Source organism: Ixodes scapularis, unplaced genomic scaffold (genome assembly GCF_016920785.2).
Source record: "Ixodes scapularis isolate PalLabHiFi unplaced genomic scaffold, ASM1692078v2 PGA_scaffold5__190_contigs__length_132052651, whole genome shotgun sequence".
Classification (NCBI taxonomy): Eukaryota; Metazoa; Arthropoda; class Arachnida; order Ixodida; family Ixodidae; genus Ixodes; species Ixodes scapularis.
In genome coordinates, this window is record NW_024609880.1 from 66,705,719 (window position 1) to 66,727,917 (window position 22,199).

The window sequence follows — 22,199 nt, forward strand, 5'->3', positions numbered from 1 at the left end:
GTAACGTCAAACAAAAACAAAAACAAAAATCACATTTTAAAATCCACGTACATTCCACTTGAGTGCCAGCGTGCTCTTTGTCCGGGTAACGAGCTTGGGGGGCAACGGTGCATCCGGTTCGCAACTGGCCGTCAGAAACTCGCAACCTGTGCCAAAACCAAATGCGGCAATAAATATGGATGCCAAGAACAAGCACAAGCAGCACAAATTGCAGAAAGAAGCGAGCTAAAATGCACAACTGTCCTGGCCTCGCCTCGGGATCAAATCTATGCACCGTCGACGAGAAATGGCGGTTTATAACACTGCGAGAATTGTTTCGAACCCACGGCAAAAGAACGACGCATAAAATTATGCGGGTCGGAAGCGTTCCAGGACTACCCCACAGATGGTACCAGTTGCAAGCGGTCGATCAAACTCGCACGCAAATGTGCAAACTTTTCTCACGCTTTAGCGTCGCAACAAAAGTGCAGAAATGCGAGCAAACAGTACTCCTCAAGGTTGCTAGGCCAGTCTAAAAGGAAACTCTTTTTCCTTCCCGCAAAATGTATTTGATTCGCCTACCAGCAAGCCCTTCAAGATTGGTTGCACCCACGTCTTTTTGGGCGCAGCACGTAACTTCCTAAAGCATATTGAAACCAACGGTGTTCTGCGAATATTTGAACCCTCTAATAGTAGTTTCGAATAATACGCTATTCGCTTCAAGATAAGCTCCGATATTAATATTTTTCTAAGTGCCGACTGCAGCGAGTTAGCCTCGTTGAGCGCGCCTCTTACCGAACAACAGTGCGCTGCAGAGAAGCAACACCTGCAGAGCTTGCTTTCGTACGTGTTACTTCTCTGCAATGCATCGATGCTCGGTAAGAAGTGCGCTCAACAGGGCTAACCTGCTGCGATCGACGCTTTGAAAAGTACAACTACTGCAGTCCCACTCTTAGGGGAAAGCCCACTTTCAAAGCGGAATGGTGCATGTGCATGCGTGGTGTATATAAAAAGAAAAAAAAAAAAAAAACTTTGTGAATGTTGATATCTACAACACAGTAACATTTTCAAAATTAAACTGTGGCTATCATGCGAGAGCATATGTTAGGTAGAGAAATCTTGACAACGTATGCTTGTAACTCATGATAGTCTTCTTTTTATTTTCTCAAATTCTAGATTTAATAAAGAATATTTGCATATAACAAAAATGTTTACAAGTCCCCTTAAATAGGTATAGCTGGGCATCTCTATAAACCTAATGTTATGTCAAATGAATCATTTACTCGGTATTCTCATGTAGGTAATAGACTTTCCGAGGTCACAATCCACAAGTATAGCTAGATTAAAATTAACTTATAGCTTAAATATGAACAAGTGGAAGCTTGGGATGAACCTTTACGACTTCAGATGGGTTTTCGTTCAGGCATGATATAGTAGTGAAAAGCTTGGAGAATCTAGGCAATATTCGATTAGAAAATATTCGGCCAAAACCACTATTTACTTGGAATTCCTTTCCAAGTCAAAATCCACTATTTGCACATGCCTAGAACCCCAACAACTAATAGACAACTTCTGCGTGCTTTCTCTGCTGTGAACGAAAAAAAATAAGGAATAGCTCTTACTTGGTGATGGGCTTCCTCTGCTGTCCTCCAGGACAGCTTGAACACTGGGCAAACGAGAGGAAAGGGGCACTTCAGGCTTCTGGCCCGGGAGGGTCAACTTTTTCACCATTTACTCGATTAGACTCAAAGTTGCTGGATGAATTAAAACAAAATAGAATGGACATGTTGCATCTTATGCATGGAGACGTCAGCTCGTCTATTTTAGTGATGTGAATTTGTAGAAATTTCGTTCCGAAATAAGGTGTCCAAGCTGTGAATTAATCTGCATGGTAAATAAGAATGGAATTTTTTTTTTTTTTTTTTTTAAGGTCTAGTGAGCTTAAAAGAGTGTGTCAGAACTTTGTGTGATAGGCTGGTAATGATCCAAAAGGAAAGGGCACTTGGGGTCAGTGAAGTTGTGTTATAGACACATTGGATGCGAACAAACTCCGAAGCAGTTGGAAACCTTTCTGCTTTTATGTTTTCTCTGTGTCTCCTCAGTGTCAGGTTTGCACAATGCTGAAAGTTTATCAGTTATTTTGAACTAGCCTCAATTCCTAAGACAACTAAGCTCCACAAAGTCAGATGAGATGATGAGGCAAATCCTGATCTACGAGTTTTAGTGAACTCAGGTTCACCCCGTGTCCCACAAGATATGCTCCAGTGAAATGAATTTGAATTCAAGCATTTTTACTTTAGAAGAAAAGGCAAATACACACCAGAGAATATACTCCGTCGCTGGCTTGAGGTCTTCTAGCTTGCTGCGCAGGACTTTGCCACTGCAAGAACAAAGGACACAAATTCTCCAGTCAGTACACACAAGGAAACACAACTGCGCAAGCCATGTTCTAAAAGACAGATATTGGTTCCTGGGTAGGTACCAAATCCTGCTAAAAATTTATACACCATATAAAATTTGTCTTGAAAAAATTCTATCACAATTTGACCATTCAACTAAGTGCAACTGTAGGACAGGTTCTTTTTTTTTATTGAACAGATATATTTTTCTGGGGAAAGGGAAGAAACACTCAAATCAAGGCACTCCACTCGTCACGAAGAGAGATCAAAGCGGGAGCACCGCGGTCCGTTGCGCTCCAACCGGAAACGTGTGAACCAGCCTTTACTAGACACACCAGAACACAAACACAAAGACAGGGCTGCGCAATCCAGCCAACTGACCATTTAAGCAGCCTGGCAGGCCGGTCCTGACCCTTCTCTGAGAGCAGCAGTTCGTAGGAGACCTCTTCGAGCGAAGGCGCGGGTGGAGGCGCGGCGGGGGTAGCTGCGGCAGAGGACGCCGCGGTGGAGGATGCTCCATCGGCGGCCGCCGCGACCTCTCCCTCCTTGGGAGCCGGAGTGGCGTTGGCCACGGGGGCACTCCACTCCGCCGTCGCTTCCCTTGCCCCGACTTGAGAGACCGCCGGGGCGGACAGCGAGGACAGCAGGGCACGTAGGGCGATGTCTGGTGGACAGGAGGATGACGCTTCGGCACTTTTGCATCCAAAACGTGCGTGGAGATTTGTGTGTACCGTATTTCCCGGTTTTACAAGGTGCACTGCTCTATAGGCTGAATGCCCCTATTAACAGTTGTTTCCACAAAATAACTTGTACACAGTCCCTGACCGATTTTTCAAACCCTGAAAATTCTGACTTGCTCGTTATTTTGGACATCAACCAGGAAATATGACTCGCCCAATTGAAATACTAGTACATATTAACAACCAATTTTATCGACAATTTGCAGTACGAAAGTTTGATTTTTCAGAATAAAATAGTTACAAGTGGTGGCCACCAAGAGGCTACCATCTTGGATTTTTCGTTGGCTTGATCGTGGGCTTGGCTTGATGTATCAGATGGAATGGAAAGGTTTGTCAGCACTATTTTCACACTGCCTAGAGTCACTAAACATTTCCAGAGTACCGAAACTCCCAAGCTTTGCTTCAGAACAGAATCACGATGCAACAGTCGAGATCCCCAACACAGTGCTGCCCTGTGCAGTCTAGGCGAAGCGCGTACAATGTAGCCGTTCGGTCTCGTACGAGCTCTTCAATCCATGTTCCTGGCCTGTGGCAACACTGGTTTGTTTTTATTCCAGTTCTTTCCTTTGTTGAAAGCGGTACGTGACTTGCCCCTTGCTGTCCAATCCCTCTCTCTCTTGCCTCAAGACACATCGAAGTCAAGTGTTAGGCTTAGAGCCTAAGGCGTAGAGTTTGAAATGCAGCACCGGCACAACCGGAGCAAGCAAACAACCCGTAAATCTGTGGCGAACCAGATTAGTGACTACTTGGTATAAAACAAATCTAGAGAAAATCAACGGACCTTCCGTTCGGTCTACACTCATTGATGCCCAGAGTTCCCAGCCACACGTACCTGCCGTAGCCGTGGTAATACAGAAACATTTTATATACGTTTTTTGTTGCTTTGGGTCGATCCACAAAATCGCAGGCTGATAACTTCCGCCACGGGCTACATTAGCCAATCAGAACTGGATTCCTGCGGGATTGACATCCGGTAAGCGGACTGAATGGAATCCGGTACTCTGAGAACATTCAGCAACTCTAGCACTGCCAAACCAGCCGCTAGGAGTGCTATGCTATGCCTTTTGTTTTTGCTATGCACCATCATCGTTATCTTGGTTTCTTTCTTTGGTCAATTTTCTATCTCCAACCAACTTTTTGTTTTGTTTTTGTGCCAGTCGCCATCCGTTAAGTGTGGAGCGCGCTGTTGACGGCTTTTAATCTTTGCACCTAAAGTGTCTGGCGATTTCGTCGTTTTGCCCTGCGTTGATACATGCTTTGGACTTCATGGCCACTTCTTGCACCTCTGCCGGGTGAGGACATGAAGCTGACGCAAATGCAAGCGGACATGATCGTTATCAAGAGTAGCCGGACACAAGGTGCCCTTGGGGCCTTCGAAACCCGCGAATGCGGACGTTTCCCGATGTTGTCGCGATAACAAATGGCATGGGGACGTGGGGAAAATAAGCGGCTTTCCAACAAGACCAAGATGGCCGCAATCCGACGAGCGATCGCGAAACGCGCGGAGCGCGACGTTCCACTTGTTTTCATTGAACTCGCTGTGTTAGGGCTCTGCGGGGACATCGTAAATATCATTTTTTTCATGCTTAGACATTGAATTCGACATTGAAACTTTGCAGGCAGGTACCTTAGACTACAATTAATCCAAATATGTGAATTTTGAAAAACGTTAAATTTCGCGTTTTTTTACCATTTTAAGACCCGCGTCTCCCCTCCAGCTTAGGCTCAATAGAACCAAGTTTTGTAAATGTGCAGACTTTTCGGATTGCATTATCGTTCGGACACTTTTTCAGCCCCCCCGAAGTCCAAGAAATCGGTCAACAACTGTACTTATACGCTGCACCTTCGTACATATCACACTTCTTTGTACGGCTTCACAGTAGGACCGCATTGATAAGCTCACACATGCCTATTGTAATTGAGCTATATGCACAAGTGGAAGTCAGTTTCAATAGTCTCGCTAATGAATCAAACAAGAAATATAACCTACATTTTGTACAGTTAAAGTCCCATACTGAGAGGCAGAAAATGCACATAAGTCACACCGATACATAAGGTGCACCGATAAAAATTTCGGAAAAACACCGCAGCTCATACACTGTAAAATAAAGTACTGCTTTTCAACCCCTTTCTAACTGCAGGTGTTATGCAACAGTTTGGCACCTCCAGTTGGGATGGAGAGAAAGGGAGAGATTTCCCCTTTCACTGAGTCACAAGCAAACAGACTCGAGGACACTTTGTCGAGTACGTCGGACATTGCTGATGGGGCCCCTTATCCCAATCTCTAAGGCCCGCTTCAGACGGGGCAACTTTTCTATCAATTTTGAGGTTGCTGGCAGGTTGTTCCCTAGCTTTCGCTAGATCGACACGAGTTGCTGAGATTGGGTCTGGCTCGAATGAGCGAGCAACTCGGAGCAATTCGAAGACGTTTGAAACGGGTGCAGCCAATCAGGGACGCGATATTTTAACGTGACACCCCTGTGGTGGTGATGATGACAGCTATAAACATGGTTCCGGTTTCAAATGGATTGTTTTTGAAAATAAACCTTTTCAGAAAGACGAGTTAGTATACTCAACACCATTCAAAGATATAGAGACACGTTTTTAGAGCGTAGCTGTGCGTCTAAATAGTGTAAGAAAAATCAAATTTCATGATGATGATGGCAAGTCGTAGCAATTCGGTTGCTGGGTGTGAACGCGGGCGGCCCGTGTTGCTGGAGTTGCGACGTCAAGTTGCTGGGCGAAATTGCCCCGCCTCAAGCGGGTCTTAGGAAATGCAAAACAGCTCTTGCTAAAGTCCGCTAGTATTTATTTAAAAAAATTAAGCAGACCAGACTGCACAACAACCCCAGCTTTTATGGTAAATTAAAAAAGCTTAAGAATGAACAAGCAATTAAGTCAATGTTTCAAATTGCACACGGAGGCCCACCTGCTTCCACAAGCTTGGGACTGCTTCTATGGTTTGACTTGTGGTAGCTCGACGAACTAGGAGAACCATGACCTGCGTGTGGAATGCCGAAAATGCAGGGGGAGAAAGAAAGGCAAAGAAAGTAACGTCAGTGCTATCTTCAAAAGAATCTCCCATGGAAGGTGGCAATACCTTCATCCCGAAAGCAAAAAAAAAAAGCACAGTGCAAAGAAAAATGTATTAAGAAAAAGGTAGTAAATCCAGCTACCAGTTTCATGGGTGGCGGCAAAAGAAAAAATTTTCTTTCTCCGTTAAAAGAAACCTTTTTGCAAAGTGGATAGAGTCTTGCCCTGTTCTTGTCCCCGTTTCAAATCTTACAAAAATCTCAACAAATAAAATATGCTTTCTTTGACTGAAGCCACGACCAATGCCTTCAAAATAGCAGGCTGCAGCGCAGGATTTTCCGCGTCATTCGTCGGAGGCGACCGCAGGGCACGCATTGGATACAAATGCTGCTCTTGTTCGGCCGACACTCTCGTTCAGTTGGCGAGGGTAGAAGTTCCGGCCGAACACTGACGGCACACTTGTTTAACCGATTTTGGTGCGATGCTTTTTCGTTACAGGAAGGCTGTCGCAGGAAACTGCCGTACGCCGTTTCAGCCTACGACGAACATCGGCGGATGGCACGAGCCACTCCAATGAATCCAGTGATGCGAATGTGTCGCGCAATAACGTGTTCCCTTCCCTGCAACCTTCCCGAAGGTTACGCGACGCTCGCGCGACGTGGCACTGGCTTCAACGGCCCGTTGCGTCTACCGCGATCCATCGTAAGGTGAAGCGAAGCATAGGAGCCAGTCGCATAACACGTTCCGCGTTAAAAAAGAGGGAAAGGGCACCTTCCCACTCACCCGACTTGGGAGAGGAGGAGTCTGAGCGTGCTCCGGAGGAGGGAGCCCCCAGGGAGGAGGAGGAGGGTCCTTGCCGAGACTCGAGCTTCTTGCGCAGCTTCAGGGCCTGCTTCTGCGAGCGCTCGTCCTTGTGCGGGGGCGGGACCATTCCCTGCGGCGGTTGTTGTTGGGGGACCACGCCGGGAACCGCATGACCTGCACGAGGGGTAGGAAAACATTCTTCTAATTGGCGTTAAAAAAAGGAATTTGTCGGTTTGTACATACTCTCATAAAGCAGGCCCTGAACCAACATCTAAATAATATTTCCACAAAGTTTCATTTGTTTCTTATGCATAGCTAACTTGCTATTAATTAATTTGAGTGCCTCGGGGGTATATAAATTATAGAGATCTGGATACTTTGAACGCATTTTTCACCATTCCACGTTTTCAGTATAGGTTTCGTTTTAGTCCATCTATCATCTCATTGCAGGACCAAAAGAAAGGATCATTGTTTGCTTTACCTGCACCAAATTTGATGAGGAAAGCACTTGTGGAATTTGTTTTTTCGTACTTTCTGAACAACTTTCATAAAAATAATCTTAACATTTGTTTCGAAACGCAGAAGCCCAAAAAGTTGCTGGATCTTGCACATTAATACTTTTAGAGAAATGAATTACTTTTGACAAAAATGTTTCCACAGGCACACCATTCAGGCATTCTGCTTTGCACCAGGTCAAGAGAAGTGATAAATATTACGTCTGTTTTCTAGACATAGATGAACTAAACGATGTATGAGCATCCCCCATAGGAAATGTCAAAAATTTTCTTCAGAATTTATGTATAAACTGAAACTTTTCTTCTGCACCCTTTATCAAGGCTAACAGTCTTTGCTGTTAATTTCATTCATTTTACCACGGGGCTTAGAAAGTTAACCCTACTGGGTCCCCTAAAGGAACACTAACACCCCTCAAAATTTTTTTAATGCGAAAACATTAACTGACTGGTTTTATCGAGCGAGCCGACATCAGCTTTGAAACCGTGCCTAACGGCATTTTAAATCCTCTCTCCAAATGAAGCCAGCTCCCAGCTATTAAACCAACGGCACCAAAATTCCCCGATTCCAAAGTAGTGGAGTAAAGCTGATGGATTTTCGGCTTCGGTTCCATTGGCTGGAGTGTCGTCGAGGTGGTAGGTCATTGGAACCGACGCTGCTGCGCGTCATTTTCAACGACGGCCACCCCAAAGCGCTCTATGTCCCCGAGGCAGCGGCTCCACCCATGGTCAGCGCGCGCTCAACCATACACACAAGTAAAAAAAAAAAAAAGGGGGGAGCGGAAGAGCGGTTTGCATGCTTCCGCATTCACACTTCGTAAGAAGTGCTTAGGTGTACCTCGAGCCTCTCTTATTTTTATTTTTTGCAGGTGATTTATTATGGTGTCAGAAGACTACCCAATCAATATCTTGAAACGGCGTCACATATATATTTGAAGTAAAAAAAACGCAACTGCTCGAAACCGAAACTCGACTGGGAAGGAAGAAGAAGTATAGAGGACGAGAGGGTTGCCAAAAGTCACGTGGCCATGCAACTTTTCTTCTCCTACTTTTTTTTTTTTTTTTTTTTTTAATATTGAGCGTGTGTGCTTTTGATGATCCAGGACTTTATCTTTGGTGGTGTTCTAAACGATAAAAAAATGCCACGCGACCATGGAGAAGAGAGTGAGCGAGACTCAAACTGCCGTGTCCTGTAAAATTTTCCCTTCGTTTTCGTCCGTGTTGTTTTGGCGTATTACACCATGATGCAAAACCAACTACCGTAGAATACCGCGCATCCGCCCATGTCCAAATTTCTAAGATATGAAAAAATATGCACAGTACATTTATATATAAAAGTGATGATTGGAAAAGCGCCCATCCTCCATTTTTTCGCGATTATCTCTAAATTTTGAGTGGGCGCTTGCCCGGTATTTTACGGTAGTCATCTCTATCAAACCGCCATTCTCAATCAACAATTTCCGGGCAAAAAAAAAAAATAATTTCGAGCCGCAAAGTGTGTTTCGAGTAGTTCGGCTCTCATTTGCCATGTACAAGTAAAAACCTTGGCCAGCACAAACATCCTTTCAGTGTCCCTTTAAGACGTCACTGCGAGTGCACAATCAATCGTGGAAGGCCGACAACATCGATGGCTTTGGTCGCTCACGTCGCCAAAAGCAGGGACACTCGACGCAAGCATGTCTTCCACGAAGAGAAAAAAAAAGAAAAGAGCCCACCTTGAGGGGAGTGGGGACTGGCGCCGAGGGGGGCCTGCATGGCCGAGTGGAACTGCCCCGCAAACTGGAGTCCGGCGGGGGCCCCCGGCGTGGGAGCGGTGTACGGGAAGAAGGCTGCTGCCGGCTGGGCTGGGGGAGGGGCGCCGCCCGGGGCACCCGTCTGCAACCAAGGAGCATGGTCAATACTCTACACCCTCTTCCGCCTCCTGCCTCGCCGTGGCGGGCACGTGTGCACCGTGTGTAGTCAAAGATTCTGCCAGTGGGAATGACCAACTCTTTTCCTAGAGTCTTAAGGCCGATCCAGAGGATAGTCACCTGCCGGGAAGATAACCACTTCAGTTTCCCTCTGTCAATTACCTCACGTACCCTTCTCCCTACAGGGGCGGGTCTCCAAGCTGCTACCCGCAGGGAAAAGGGGGATCACCCTCTCTCTCTAATGGAACAAAGGAATTGAAGGAGAGCTCCCTCCTTTCCGGTTCCTTGTCGGCCTTTAAGGCTGGTTCACATTTTTGCGTTCAAGCGTGATCGACTGCGTGGCTCGAACCACTCGCACCGGCGCCATTCATTGGGCAGCCCTGGAACACTTCCGATTCACATACAACTAGAATTACTGTAAGGTTTTCGCAGTATTTGGAAGGTGGAATCTACACACTATCTACGAGAAATTTGCACTCATAACACCGTCAAAATTATTTGGAGAAAACGGTGAAAGAATGACGAGCAAAATATGTGCAGGCCAGAAGTGTTCCGAGGCTACCTGGGCAGGTGTCGCCAGTTTACTCTTTCAATGTAAGCAATTGCAAGCAGTTGCTGTGCGGTCAACCACACTCAAAAGCAAATGTGTCAGCCGGCCTTTAACTTGATATGAAGTGCAACCACCGTTCAGGGTCTCACATCTCTGACATACACCCGCAAAACCACAAAATGTGTGCCGAGAGCCGGTGCGATCGAAATCGGCAAAAAACGAAAAACCCAGGACTGGATCCGTCCTCGAACGAGAAAGACCTTATCCGTGGCTTTATTTCGCATCAACTCAAAACAAAGCCAACGCCGATCCGTTTGCAAAGCTGTTACTTTCTCTGGGAACCACGTCTCCCATCGCGTTTTATCTACGCACTCGCAAGTGTGGTGATTCTCGAGAAATCCTTCGTCAATCTCTCGGACTCAAAGAGCGGCGGTGGGTTTGACGACAAAGCAAGGTTATCACGTTTCAGGTATGACGACCCGTGCTTCGCCACGTTGAAGAACTGCTTTGCCCAATGGCACGTCGGTATTGAGGGTTGACACAAATTTTGGTATATGAAAAGCTCTTTGATCTAGAACTCTAGTTATTGCATAGCATTTTGTCGTGAAAACAAACAATATTTTGTAGAACTTTTTTTTTTGTTTGTCACTTTTTTTTTGAGACAGTCATATCTTTACTCAGTTTGGACCAATCTTCGAAAAAAAATTCTGTTTGCCGAATTAAATATGATGTTAAAATCAAAGTTTATTCTTTGATGTTCGCATCATTCTAAAGCTTGCGTAAACCGCTTAATTTCTATGCACGGCATCATATTGTCAATCTAACAATTTCCTCATAAAAAAAAAAAAAGTTGCACAAGACGGGCATTTTGCCATGGTCAGGAAAGGGTCAATGTAAGCCCTGATAAATGCCAATTTCTGTACGACATCCATGAGACGCACCAGAAAACGCCAAATCTGTTGAAAAATAAACCTTGCACAAAACAGCCCCAAAATCTTAGAAAAACAAACCTCCCTCCAGAAACACACCCCGAAATTTAAAAAAAAAATAAAAAAATACCTTATGAAAACATGGGGTTCCTGCTTTCCCGAATACAATTTGCGTTGTGCAATTTTTCGTGCTGAGATTACTTGTGAAACCTTCTTGTGGCATTGTACGACAAATGCCCGCAAACATAATACGAGTCCTTCCTGCACATAGGGGCTTGGGCTTGCTTGATGACAAACACAAATCCCTGAGACATCTTGTTTGCAAATGCAGCCAGATAATTTATTCAATCAGCTGCGTCATCATGCAAAGTAGTCTCGGTGGAAAACAATCGTGAAACTAAAGTAATCTGCACATAAATAAATTGACAAAAAGGTACACAGTGGTATCTTTTCAAAGTAAAATGGAACCTCTCAAGGCCCTGTCCCATTGAGGAAGCAGTTGGACAACACAAACAGAACACGTTTCCGGCGACTTTGCCACATCGCGGCAGCAACATTCGGGCAACATATTGCTGTCGCCCAGCAACCATGTTGGCCGATTTGCTGTCCGACCACCTTGTCACACCGCGCTGACGGTGGGGCCAGCACAGGGAACACTCCACCATCTTGATTGTTTGCCTAAATTGTTTGTGTGCAGCGTTGCTAGAAATGTGACTATACAAAGTGCTAGTGTGTTTGAAGGGCTGGAAATTACCACGGGACATCAACCAGCGACTGTGATTGGAAAACTTTACACAGGGAGTATTTTCCACCCTTGATTTTATCAAAATGTTCTTCAATCGCTGACAAAGCAGATAGCCCTAACCGAGGAAAGTGAGATTGCTGATATGTTTGGGATTTATGCCGCCGAATGAAGTGTTTCTGTCCAGTTCTCTCCGTGCAGTTCCCATTTCTATTGTAAAATTGAGTTAGCACCAGAAGTACCCTAATGCGTCTTTTGTAGCATGGTGTTGGACTGACAGTGGTTAAAAACTGCGACAATGACACAACCGGTCTTCATCACAATCGGTGGAATAAATATTTTTCAACGCTATTATCCTACTGCCTGATATGTGATTACTTCATTTCCCAAAACATCCTGGGGACTTTTTTAAACAATTCAGGTGTCTGGTAGCAGCGGTTTCCAAGTTTTAAACATCAACAATCATGATCAGAGTGGTCGTTTTAATGCTTCAATTTTTTATCTTTGCTTTCCTGGATCATTTTTTATTATACCTTATAAGCAAGTGAGTAGGCATGCCACTTTATTTCAATAACGGTAATGTGACCTTGTCTCTCCGCAATTCTAATTTCAACACCAGTCTCAACGTTCACGACCGTAGCTGTGACCATTTCGACAATTGCTTTCCGTAGTTATGCAGTAAAAAAATTCATAAAATTATTTTAGCTGCACATCAGCCTTAATTATTGTTAAGTAATGTTTTCCAAGCCTTTTTGTTGAATAGGACGTTGTTGATAGGGAACTAGCTCTGCCATCGAAGCTATCTGTGTTGTCATGTTGACAGCATGAAATTTGCTTATCTACTGATCTGGGCAACATGCATCGTCCAACACAAATCGCTGATGTTTTTGTTGCCGAAAGCTGCCATACTGAGGCAACATTTTCGTTGTCGTCCATGTTGTGCTGTTGCTGCCGCGATGCACTAGGGTTGTCAGACAACACGGGGAGCGAGCAACAAGTTGCCCGACTGTTAGACAACATGTTGTGCTTGTGTTGCCTCAGTGTGACAGCGCCTTTAGGCTAACTTCAGACGGGGCAATTTTCCCAGCAATTTAGGTGTTGCCGGATTGCGTCCGGCTCGAAACAGACGAGCAACTCTGACAACTCGGAGACGTTTGAAGCGGCAGCGGCTAGTCAGGGAAGCAATATTTCCATGTGACACCCCATGCCGGTGATGATGACAGCTAAAGACTTGGTTCTGGTTTGAAATTGATAGTTTTTGGGAATAAACCATTTCAGAAAGATCAGTTAGTATTCTCACCACCATTTAAAGGAATAAAAACATGTTTATAGCATGTAACTGCGTGTCTAAATAGTGAAATCGCAGTAATAGGCCCGTAACTCAAGTTTTCAGCAGCACTGCAAAATAGAATATTTGGCTAGCGTTTCGAATGTGCGTCAATACGCTTCCCCACTACAGTTTTTTACACTCCGTTCCATTCTAAGTGCCAGCGTAGCAGAGGCTACAAGAGCGAGCTCAGAGTTTGCAGTGACCCTTCTTAGTATGCGCACTCGTGCAGTGCGAGCATCTTTCAGGGGAACATGTTTTTGCAAGCATATCTTCAGCTTCCCTATCACGTAAAGCGAAACATACCGGCTCACGGAAGCTATTAAAGAACTCAATAAAATAATAAAGCTGAATGAGACGCTAAGGCCACAAGCTGCATATTTATTTTTTTTTATTTTTTTTTAGATGTTCGTTATTGTGCGCCTACAGATGCTGACAGATGCTTGCATTCGAACGTGGCACGTGCAAAATTGAAGGTTACAGCGCCGCCCGGATAGTGCTGCCAGCATAACATGGTTGCGTCGTGCGGTCTCGCTTGTGCCCCCTGCCCGAGAGCAACGTGTCTATTGGTTGCTGCGTGTGAATGCAAAAGGTTGGTGTTGAGACATCAAAGTTGCTGGGAAAACTTGCTGTTTAAAACGGCGTCATCTGCGTTTTTTGTTTTTTTTTCTTAGTATTGGGTTTATTATTATGGAAGAACCTCTTGTCCCCTATTTCTCATAAAAAACCATATATTATCAATAATAAAACGCCGAATAAGAGCAAATATATATACGGATAGAAACAAACATAACCATATAAACTGTAGGGAGGCTCAAGTGAGGGTGGGTGCAACTGCTAGATCGGCGATCATGGGACATGGACGCCATTTAATTGCTAAATTTTGCTGGGAGTCTATGGGGCAAAGGGTCGTTTTCTTTCCTAACTCGGGTCATAAAAGCCCATTAAAGTGCTTGAATAATTTACACAAGATATAAATGATTACTTTTCCATAGCCACCAGTTTTGTTGCGATAGGTTAAGTATTTTTTTAACGCGAAAAATGGTAAATTCCGCCATCTTGGACGTTGCTGGTTGTCTGGCAACTTCGCTTTCTCCGCTCGACGTTTGCAATTCTCGGTGCGAGAAGGAAGCGAGAGAGGCTGCGCCAAGGCGCTCGTTGCTTGCAATGGGAGGCGAGAGGAGGAAAGGCGCATGGAGCAACAGAGTTGCAACAGAGCGGGCGCCTGCTCTCGTGCAGGCAACACTGGTGCATATCCTTTCTCGAATCCTCTCTCTCAGGCGCCGCCATTAAATTGCAAACGCTCTCCAGGTTTTGAGTTGCGCGCACCCTCACTACAGCCTCCCTAATAAACTGGGCAGCAGCTCGTGCCACCTGGCGGTTTATTCTAGAAACTACCTAGAGCGCATTCCATTATTCGAGCCTCGCGAATCGCGCCACGACGACCGCCACGACAACCACGAGCACGTGACTTAGATTACGCGGTGGTTGTTCGTCCACTTTTCTTCCGAACTCGCTCGCCCAAAACGTGACGTGGCACGCCCGTTTTCGTAAGTCAAATATCACGACTTGTTACTCTCAAGCAGCCCGGTTAAAATAACCGAACACACCTATCAAAAGTCCGCTGAGCTCGAACCGCCAGGATCTGATAGTACAAAAACAATTTACACCCGGTGAATATCGCGTACCGTCCACCCCAAATTTTAATAAAAACAAACAGTGCTCAGATTCAGACCGATACGGCAAATATCTTTCGCGGCCGATCGTACCAACCGATCCGAAAGGCCGAGCCACGTAACACAAAAATGCTCCACTCCGGTACCGAAATCGTGTTTGCAACAACATCGGGAAAACAAAATTCAAGCAAATTGGGCAGGAACAAGCATTCGTCAACAAACCTTGCCTGGTCCAAGACTTGAGATATTGAAAGCGACCTCGTCGTCAAAGTACGGGTTTACGTTCGAACAAACGTGCGATCCGCTTGCCTGACGGTAGCAGACGCACGCTACGTTGTCTACGTGGAACAGCTAGGTTACGCTGGAGGGCGCGAACTCAACAGCTGCAGCTAAGCAAAGCTCCGTGACGTCCTCCGCTCCGCAACTTTCCGCAAATGTGCAGCGCACGCTTCACAGAACCCACAACACACGCAAACTTTCACATTCAAAGGTTCGATTGCGGCAGTAGACAGAGCGCTACCGCTTTCTTTCGCCTTTCGCGACGGCGCCAACGGCGTTAGGTGGGTTAGGTGCATAAAGCTAAATAGGTGGGTAGACAGAAGATAAACAGTGCCGCTCTTTCTGAAATCAGAAGGTGACTTGCGCCACCTATCCGCTGTGGCGTGGCTCGATAAGATTTAATTTAAAAACGCGCGCTCACTGCCTTTGAAGCAATTTTAAAGAAGCGGAAACAAACAAGCGAAAATGCAGTTAAACAAATCAAAACACATACGTGAAAAAAAAAAATAGTTAAGCCCATCTGCTGTAAAATTGAAGCCAGCTGCAGAAAGAATAGGCCCAACAGCTGCCAGACAAACCAGTTTCCATATGACTTGAAACACAAGCAAAAAACCTGTGCCAGTCCCTGAATCTGCTCTGTGTTCATGTTCAGTTTCCATGTGTTGTCCCTTCACTTCCATCTCGTCCTCAGAGTTACCCACAACATTGGCCAGCTCGCCTACATTTAAGCCTATGTTCCAAGCTCATTTTTGTGCCTCTGTGCTCTGTGATGAGCCAGACATTCATCACAGAACCGTGCGAAATTCTCGCCAGATAACAAAAAACAATTTCTATGGAGAACTTTATTTTTTTATGAAGTACAAAACTCGGTGATTAGCAATTCTAAAACAAGTTGGTCCCATTTTCGTGTCAAAACTGTGCTTAAAAGTGTCAAAACGCAAGAAAGACTTTAATCTTAATCTGGGACAAGCTGTACAACTACCTTTAATCCTTCATGCCGTAACCACTGACAAGATAGCCTCTGTGCTGCTGCGACTGTAGAAAAGTTCTGAACATGCCAAATACACTTGACGCATTTCAGCTACACTTGGCGTGTTTCAGCTATCTCTAAAAAAAAAAAAAAATAGAATATACCTCTTTGCCTGCCCGCAAAACAGGCCAAAGCCACGACTCAAAGTAATAATGCCACTTTGTAGAGATTAAAAAAAAAAAGGAAATGTCAGGGTAGAATTAAAATTATGCGGCAGCCCTTATCTCAGACCTTTCACTGATGCTAAAGTAATCAGGTCGCAAACACCTCCAACCACGGACAAAAAAATTGACTACGGCTTGTGCTAAAGAAAAATGCAGAGATTAGGTCACCGGGGGTATTCAATGTTCAACCCTTTGACCCATGTCACGAAAAAGCTTTGCACGTAAAAGTCAAAATTCAAGTGCACTCTGCATGGTGCAATTTTTCCTTCAAGCAAAGGATCTAGCACAAGAAAATAATTACACTGATTTTGACAATGGTCAGATAAGGTACACCTCGTGTTATGTGCAAATGTTCCATGGGAGGACTGATTTGATAAAACAAAAACATGAAGTGAAACTGGGCACAATAAAAAAAAAACTTTTGACTGCAAGTGTTCGAAGAAATTTTATAAAGCACACAGATAATGAAGATGAACAACCACAAAGACTGAGGTTGTCTGTCTTAGTCCTCTGCATTTATTTTTATTCCTTAGAACTGTTGCAGTCTTTATCACAACAGACTTGCACCCTCCACCAACGGCTTCTGCTAGTAATAGAAATATTTTCACTATAAAACTTTCTGCTTCGGGGCACTTGATAGGACACACATGCTAGTGCGATGCCAGATGCAGCCTTGTCCTGCTCAACCCTGTACTTTTACCATAAGAGCGCAGTCATACAATGTTGTAGGAGAAAAAGTGCAAAAATAAATTACTCCGAGCAAAGAGGCAAAGGCTTCGGAAAAATAAAAGTTCTAATGAATCGCGGCTACAGGAGCCCTGTCAACATGTGCACAACAAGAAACATTTCAGATCACACATCAATCGAGCAATTCTGTCCCCCAATGCATTCAAAAATCTGTTTATTTTACCAGAACAGAGGGTGCATGAGGAGAGCTCCAGGTTTTTTTAGACGGCAACAACGCTCTTGTTATTAAGAGACCAGTGCAGTACTCTTTAGTATAATCTATGAACTGTACACGTCAAATACCACAGTGAAATTCTGTCTACACGTCTCTTAAAATGGTGTACAAGGAAGTGGTGTGCACCAAGTCACTGCTAATTGAGTGGCCTCCATTGAGTACAGCTAAGGGGCTGCCCACACAAGACAAGGCTCGTGCATTTATAAATAGACTTAAGGTGGCTTGAGCACCCAGGGGTGAGCTGCTTACTTTCGAGTAGACTAGGAACAAGCGGAAAAATGGTGAGCACAAGAAAAGGGGGCCAAAGAGGCGAGTGCTGCAGACAACAAAGCACGCCCAAGGGTATTTGAGACAAAGCTTCCACTCTGAGACCTCCCAAGTTGTTGCGTTCTTTCGATTTCTAAAGGGGCATTTGTCATCCCAATGGGCATTAAAGAGGCGATGCCCTGACAAGCGGGCAAATGGCCTGCACCTTCTCGCGGGTGACACGTGTGCAGACGCAAATGGCCTAAACTGGTCTGCTTTCCAAAAAGCTTGACTTGGGCCACCCTACACTGTTGTTGATGTGTATTTGCTAGTAAAACAAAAATTTCTCATGCTTTATACTGTCGCCCGTTTCAGCGGCTATTTTTTACAGGTTTTAGCTACCCATTTGTGGAACTTTCCCATATCCCCGATATGCATTTGAGGCACGTAGCGAACTTTATTAAATGATAAAATCTAGATGGTTTTGTCCTTTAAAATTTTTTTGTGAGACAATGACCTGCAATGCGGGACTGTCCTGCAATTGACGTCTTGTGTACTTTAAATGTGAGTAGTATATTGAGCACAATTAAAAGGAAAAAACTGTTGAGCTCCTTTACTTTTTTATGGCAATATCTCAATCTATACTCTCTAAACATGCTAAACAAAACCAATATTAAAAGCATGCAAAACCTATTTACACATCAAATATTGCAACACACCCTTTTATCTGCCGAAAACATTCCCGTTCTGCTAAAAAAACAGCATGTAGCAAATTTTATTAAATGATAAAATCGAGACAGTTATGTCCTTTATAAATTTCTTGTAAGACAATGAATCGCAATGCGGGACTGTCCTGCAATTGACGTCTTGAGTACTTTAAATGTGAGTAGTATATTGACAACAATTAAGAAGGAAAAATGTTGAGCTCCTTCATTTTTTTTGTTTTTATGGCAAAATCTCAATCTACACTCTATAAACATGCTAAACAAAACCAATATTAAAAGCATGCACAACCTATTGACACATCAAAGATTGCAACAAGCCCTTTTATCAGCCAAAAACATTTCTTTTCTGCTAAAACAAAAAAGAAAAAGAGCATGTCAGAATCGTTGATCACGTTTTTAATGTGGACAATAAGCCATGCACCATTTTAATTTTAGAGTTTTTTAGGAGACATAGTGCACATATCAAGTTACTGCAATAAAGAGATGAACTTAAAAAGTCTACATATTTTTTTAGATAATTTTAAATAAGGTACATGTGCTTTTACACCACCTTCCATGATCCTCACATTTACCTAGAACAGAGCTGTTCAAACTGAGGTGTGAAAATGCACAGGGCACTTAAGTGCATGATTGGGGTCTCTATTTACTCAATCAAATAAATTGCCTTGCATACAAATTTAGAGCTGTTGTTTTTTGCATTCAGGGGCTGACAGGTAAAAGGTGTTTTAACACCACAGTGCAATCTGCATTCCCCCTAACTAGGATGCTTCACTTTCATAATGTCTTTTATTCAATGCAAACATACAGGCTGCCATCATGGAACAAGAAATCGCTGATAATTCATCATCAAGTATACTGTGACCAGTGGTTTCTAAAATTCTGTAATGAAGTTTTGACAAAACTGTTTAATCTATATATTTTGTTCTAGATACTGACACTGGTTTTCTTTCTTGCAAAATTTACCTGTACTAATTATTTCCTAATTCCTACAAAATTTCCACCAGGAGCTCTAGTATCAATAAATAAATAAATAAAGTTGTAGCTCATCGCAATATGCTTTCTGCAAACACCAGAAAATAGTGAAAGTTAGTAACCAGTGCTTTTTAAACAGTGCATCTCTGACTCTCCAGGGAGTGTCAGGACAGTCTAAAAAGAACACCGATTGCAGAGCTAGCTTTAGCCGATTTTTGGCACCCGAATTATATGAAGATGGCACACATTTCAGGGAATCCTTGGGCCTAATCAGAGCAAGGCACTACTGCACAGAGCTAAAAAAATATGGAGCCAGCAAGAAACAAAGTTCCTTATAGAATGAAAGCAATTTTAATGCAAAAGCATTAAATGTCCCATGCAGCGGAGCCGGCGTTGTCCGTAACCGTGCAAAATGGCAGAGAAATTCTTCCCGCGCCATGACCAGCTCTTAAAATGGCTGCGACACGGCCCGCACACTGGATGGTTTAAAGGAATGCCACCCCACAGAGCGGCTTTGCTCCCGCGCACCGCCGCAGCAGCGTACACCCAACGCTCCCCAGAAGCCAGCCAGCCGACGTCCGCAGAGGCTACACGGCCAGCCTCTGCAGAGGGTAGCGGGGCATGCAGCTTATAGGAATATGTTATGTATATGAATGCTTACACCTAAGCAGTCTTAAGTATCCTGTAATTTGCTTCATATCCTCTAATTTTTAGTGTGCCACCCGGGTCCACATACCGGAAGCACAGCTATCCGTCTTCCTACTTGTTGAAAACACTGGCATATCATGTAGAGATGGCAAGTTCTCTAAGTAATTTAGTCGCTGAAGCTCACCGGCAACTCTAATCGCTCTTGACAACTCTAAGTACTGTTAAACTAGAACTGAATCATGGCCACGCCACCGCAATCATACTCCAAGCTGCCGGCGTACTGCATGCATGCTGTACTTCTTATTCAACACCCGACATCGCAGCCCCGGATGCTCAAAATGGTGAATGTGCCAAGTAACAAAATGGCGATGTTCAGAAAATCTAGGGAGCGAGAAATGCCGAGTTTGGGCTCTAAAATCAGCAGAAAAAATCGACACCCGCACGTAACAAGCTCAATTTTTCTCAGACGTGTGTTTTAGCGGTGTATTTTACCTCATAAAATTTCAAAACCTTTCTGTGAAAAATAAGACAGCAAGACCTGCCAGAGTCAACAGCAGATGTCGATGCAGATGACCAAGCTTGCTACGATTGTAAATTGTGTCGTCATCCACTCCTATACTTCGTTTCAGCTTCCGTCCGAGCGCAGCCAAAGCTACGTGCGGCCGGAGCCAATCACACGCCGGAAAAATAGGTCAAGCGATCTCGCCTGCACTTTTGTATCACTCCGCTGCGCCACTGGTCGCCCGCGCTCACTGAGCATTTCGTCTGCTATGGGTGTATCAACGGTATCGTCTGCTACACGTTTAAAAAGTGCCCTTTTACGTTCTGAAATTTAGTCACAGGGAATGTCAGTACGTAGGCTCGCTGGCGTCTGTGTCTGAGCTTTCCGCCTCTTCGGCATTTCGGCATAGTTGCGAGATGTAAGTACATATTGCAAGTTGCCCTATAACCCGGTCTTTGATGTGCCCTTGTAATGTCTGGATACACCAGGGTTCGAAGCGCAGTCCTTTCCACCAACTTCTCGTCATTCAATCTGATCGGCAGGTAAAAGGGTGCCCTGAGTTTGCCGCGTGTCAGTGAATTGTAGTGTCCTGGAAGCTTTCCTTGTTTACAACGCATTCGCAGTACGACGCGGCCGGAGTCTTCTGACAAATTTGAAAGTAGACATTCATCACGACCTCTCGCGCCTGACGCCCAAACGTGCCTTAGCGAAAGGATGTTTTGAAGCGACTCGGTGAGGGAAGCAGCGAAGCACATGATTCGGCCATTACGGGAACGAAATCACAAAGAAAAATCGAGCGCTGCAGCCGTGTTGCCAGCGGATGTACGTGTTTTCACCAAACCATATGCATTTACATATATTAATAAAAACATAAACTTTGGATATTTAATTCCTTTAGTTGAAAATCATTCTCAGCCGTACACGTCTGGAATATTGTGCAATGTTTATGCACAATACAGCTATTTTTTTAATTACTTTTGCGGACTACTTTCTGATGCATAGGAATGCTCTTCTCGAAGTTGCGAACAGTCCCTCAGCCTTTGGCTGCGCTCGGACGGAAGCTGAAACGAAGTATAGGCACAGCAACCAGACAGTAAAGCGCGTCACTGCGACAGAAAAGTTAGCAGACGACAGAGTATGTCGTCTGCTCGCGGTACCTAAATTGAGATGGTGCCATTAGTTCCAACAATTGCCAACTTGGTTGTCTGAGTCAACATCCACCATTAACTCTGGCAAGTTTGCTGGTCTTACCTGTCACAGAAAGGATATATAATGAAGTAAAATGCAGCACTAAAATACACCTTTGACGAAAATTTTTAATTGCTATGTGCAGGCACCAATTCTTGCAGCAAATTTTTGATCCAGCCTCGAGATTTTCGAAACCTTATATATATTTTGTTGCAAATATTAAGATCGACAGCGGAAGAATGGAGTGGGGGTGGCTGCACTCACGTATGGGGTGGCAACAGTGGGTAGCGTCACGTGCTGCGGCTGGGGCGACAGGATGATGTGGCGCAGGGTCCCATTCTCGTCCACTATCTGCTGCACCACGTGGCCCGGGGGGACTTGCACGGGCACCGCCATGGGCGGCGTCGTGCTGTTGGACACCATCCGGACAGTAGCAGGACCTGGGATGCCGCCAAGAAAGGGGCTCGAGCAAAGCGACCTTGCCAAGACATTTAGAAGCCTCGGCTATTGTGCGGCGTCGGCTAGTCGTACAGAGGCTAGCCGCATTGGCTAAATTGCCCGTCCTAATCCAATGGGATCATACGTTTAGCAGCGTGAAGAATAAGCGCACCAGTTAAATTGCCCCTCTACGGCGGAGACACAAGCCATCGTAATCCAAAGCAGGCAGACTTCCCTCCGAGTAAAAGTCTATACAACTTGACCGACACTGACTTTGGCTGAAACATGTCTGCAAAACTGCAGCTCACCATGTTAGTAGCAACATAACAGTGCCTAAGAATCTAGTAAAACCTCTCCATAGTAAGGAGCAACACAGCAAAGCTATAAATCTAGTGAAGCAAAGTGGAAGTTGGCTTTAATGTAAATCAACAAAACTGGCAGGGCT

The 22,199-nt window shown here is 44.6% G+C and overlaps 1 protein-coding gene across 1 annotated transcript in view; it reads right to left on the minus strand.

Annotated features, from left to right (window-relative positions):
* Positions 1-22,199, minus strand: part of LOC8028283 (fibronectin type-III domain-containing protein 3A) — a 61,817-nt gene that overhangs the window by 30,967 nt on the left and 8,651 nt on the right. The window contains exons 3-10 of the mRNA XM_029985444.4: positions 21,581-21,756; positions 9,183-9,342; positions 6,935-7,129; positions 6,048-6,119; positions 2,760-3,042; positions 2,300-2,359; positions 1,602-1,645; positions 52-146 (exon numbers count right to left, since the gene is read on the minus strand). Coding sequence (XP_029841304.2) covers positions 52-146; positions 1,602-1,645; positions 2,300-2,359; positions 2,760-3,042; positions 6,048-6,119; positions 6,935-7,129; positions 9,183-9,342; positions 21,581-21,756 — 1,085 coding nt within the window. The remainder of the gene's footprint in view (positions 1-51; positions 147-1,601; positions 1,646-2,299; positions 2,360-2,759; positions 3,043-6,047; positions 6,120-6,934; positions 7,130-9,182; positions 9,343-21,580; positions 21,757-22,199) is intronic.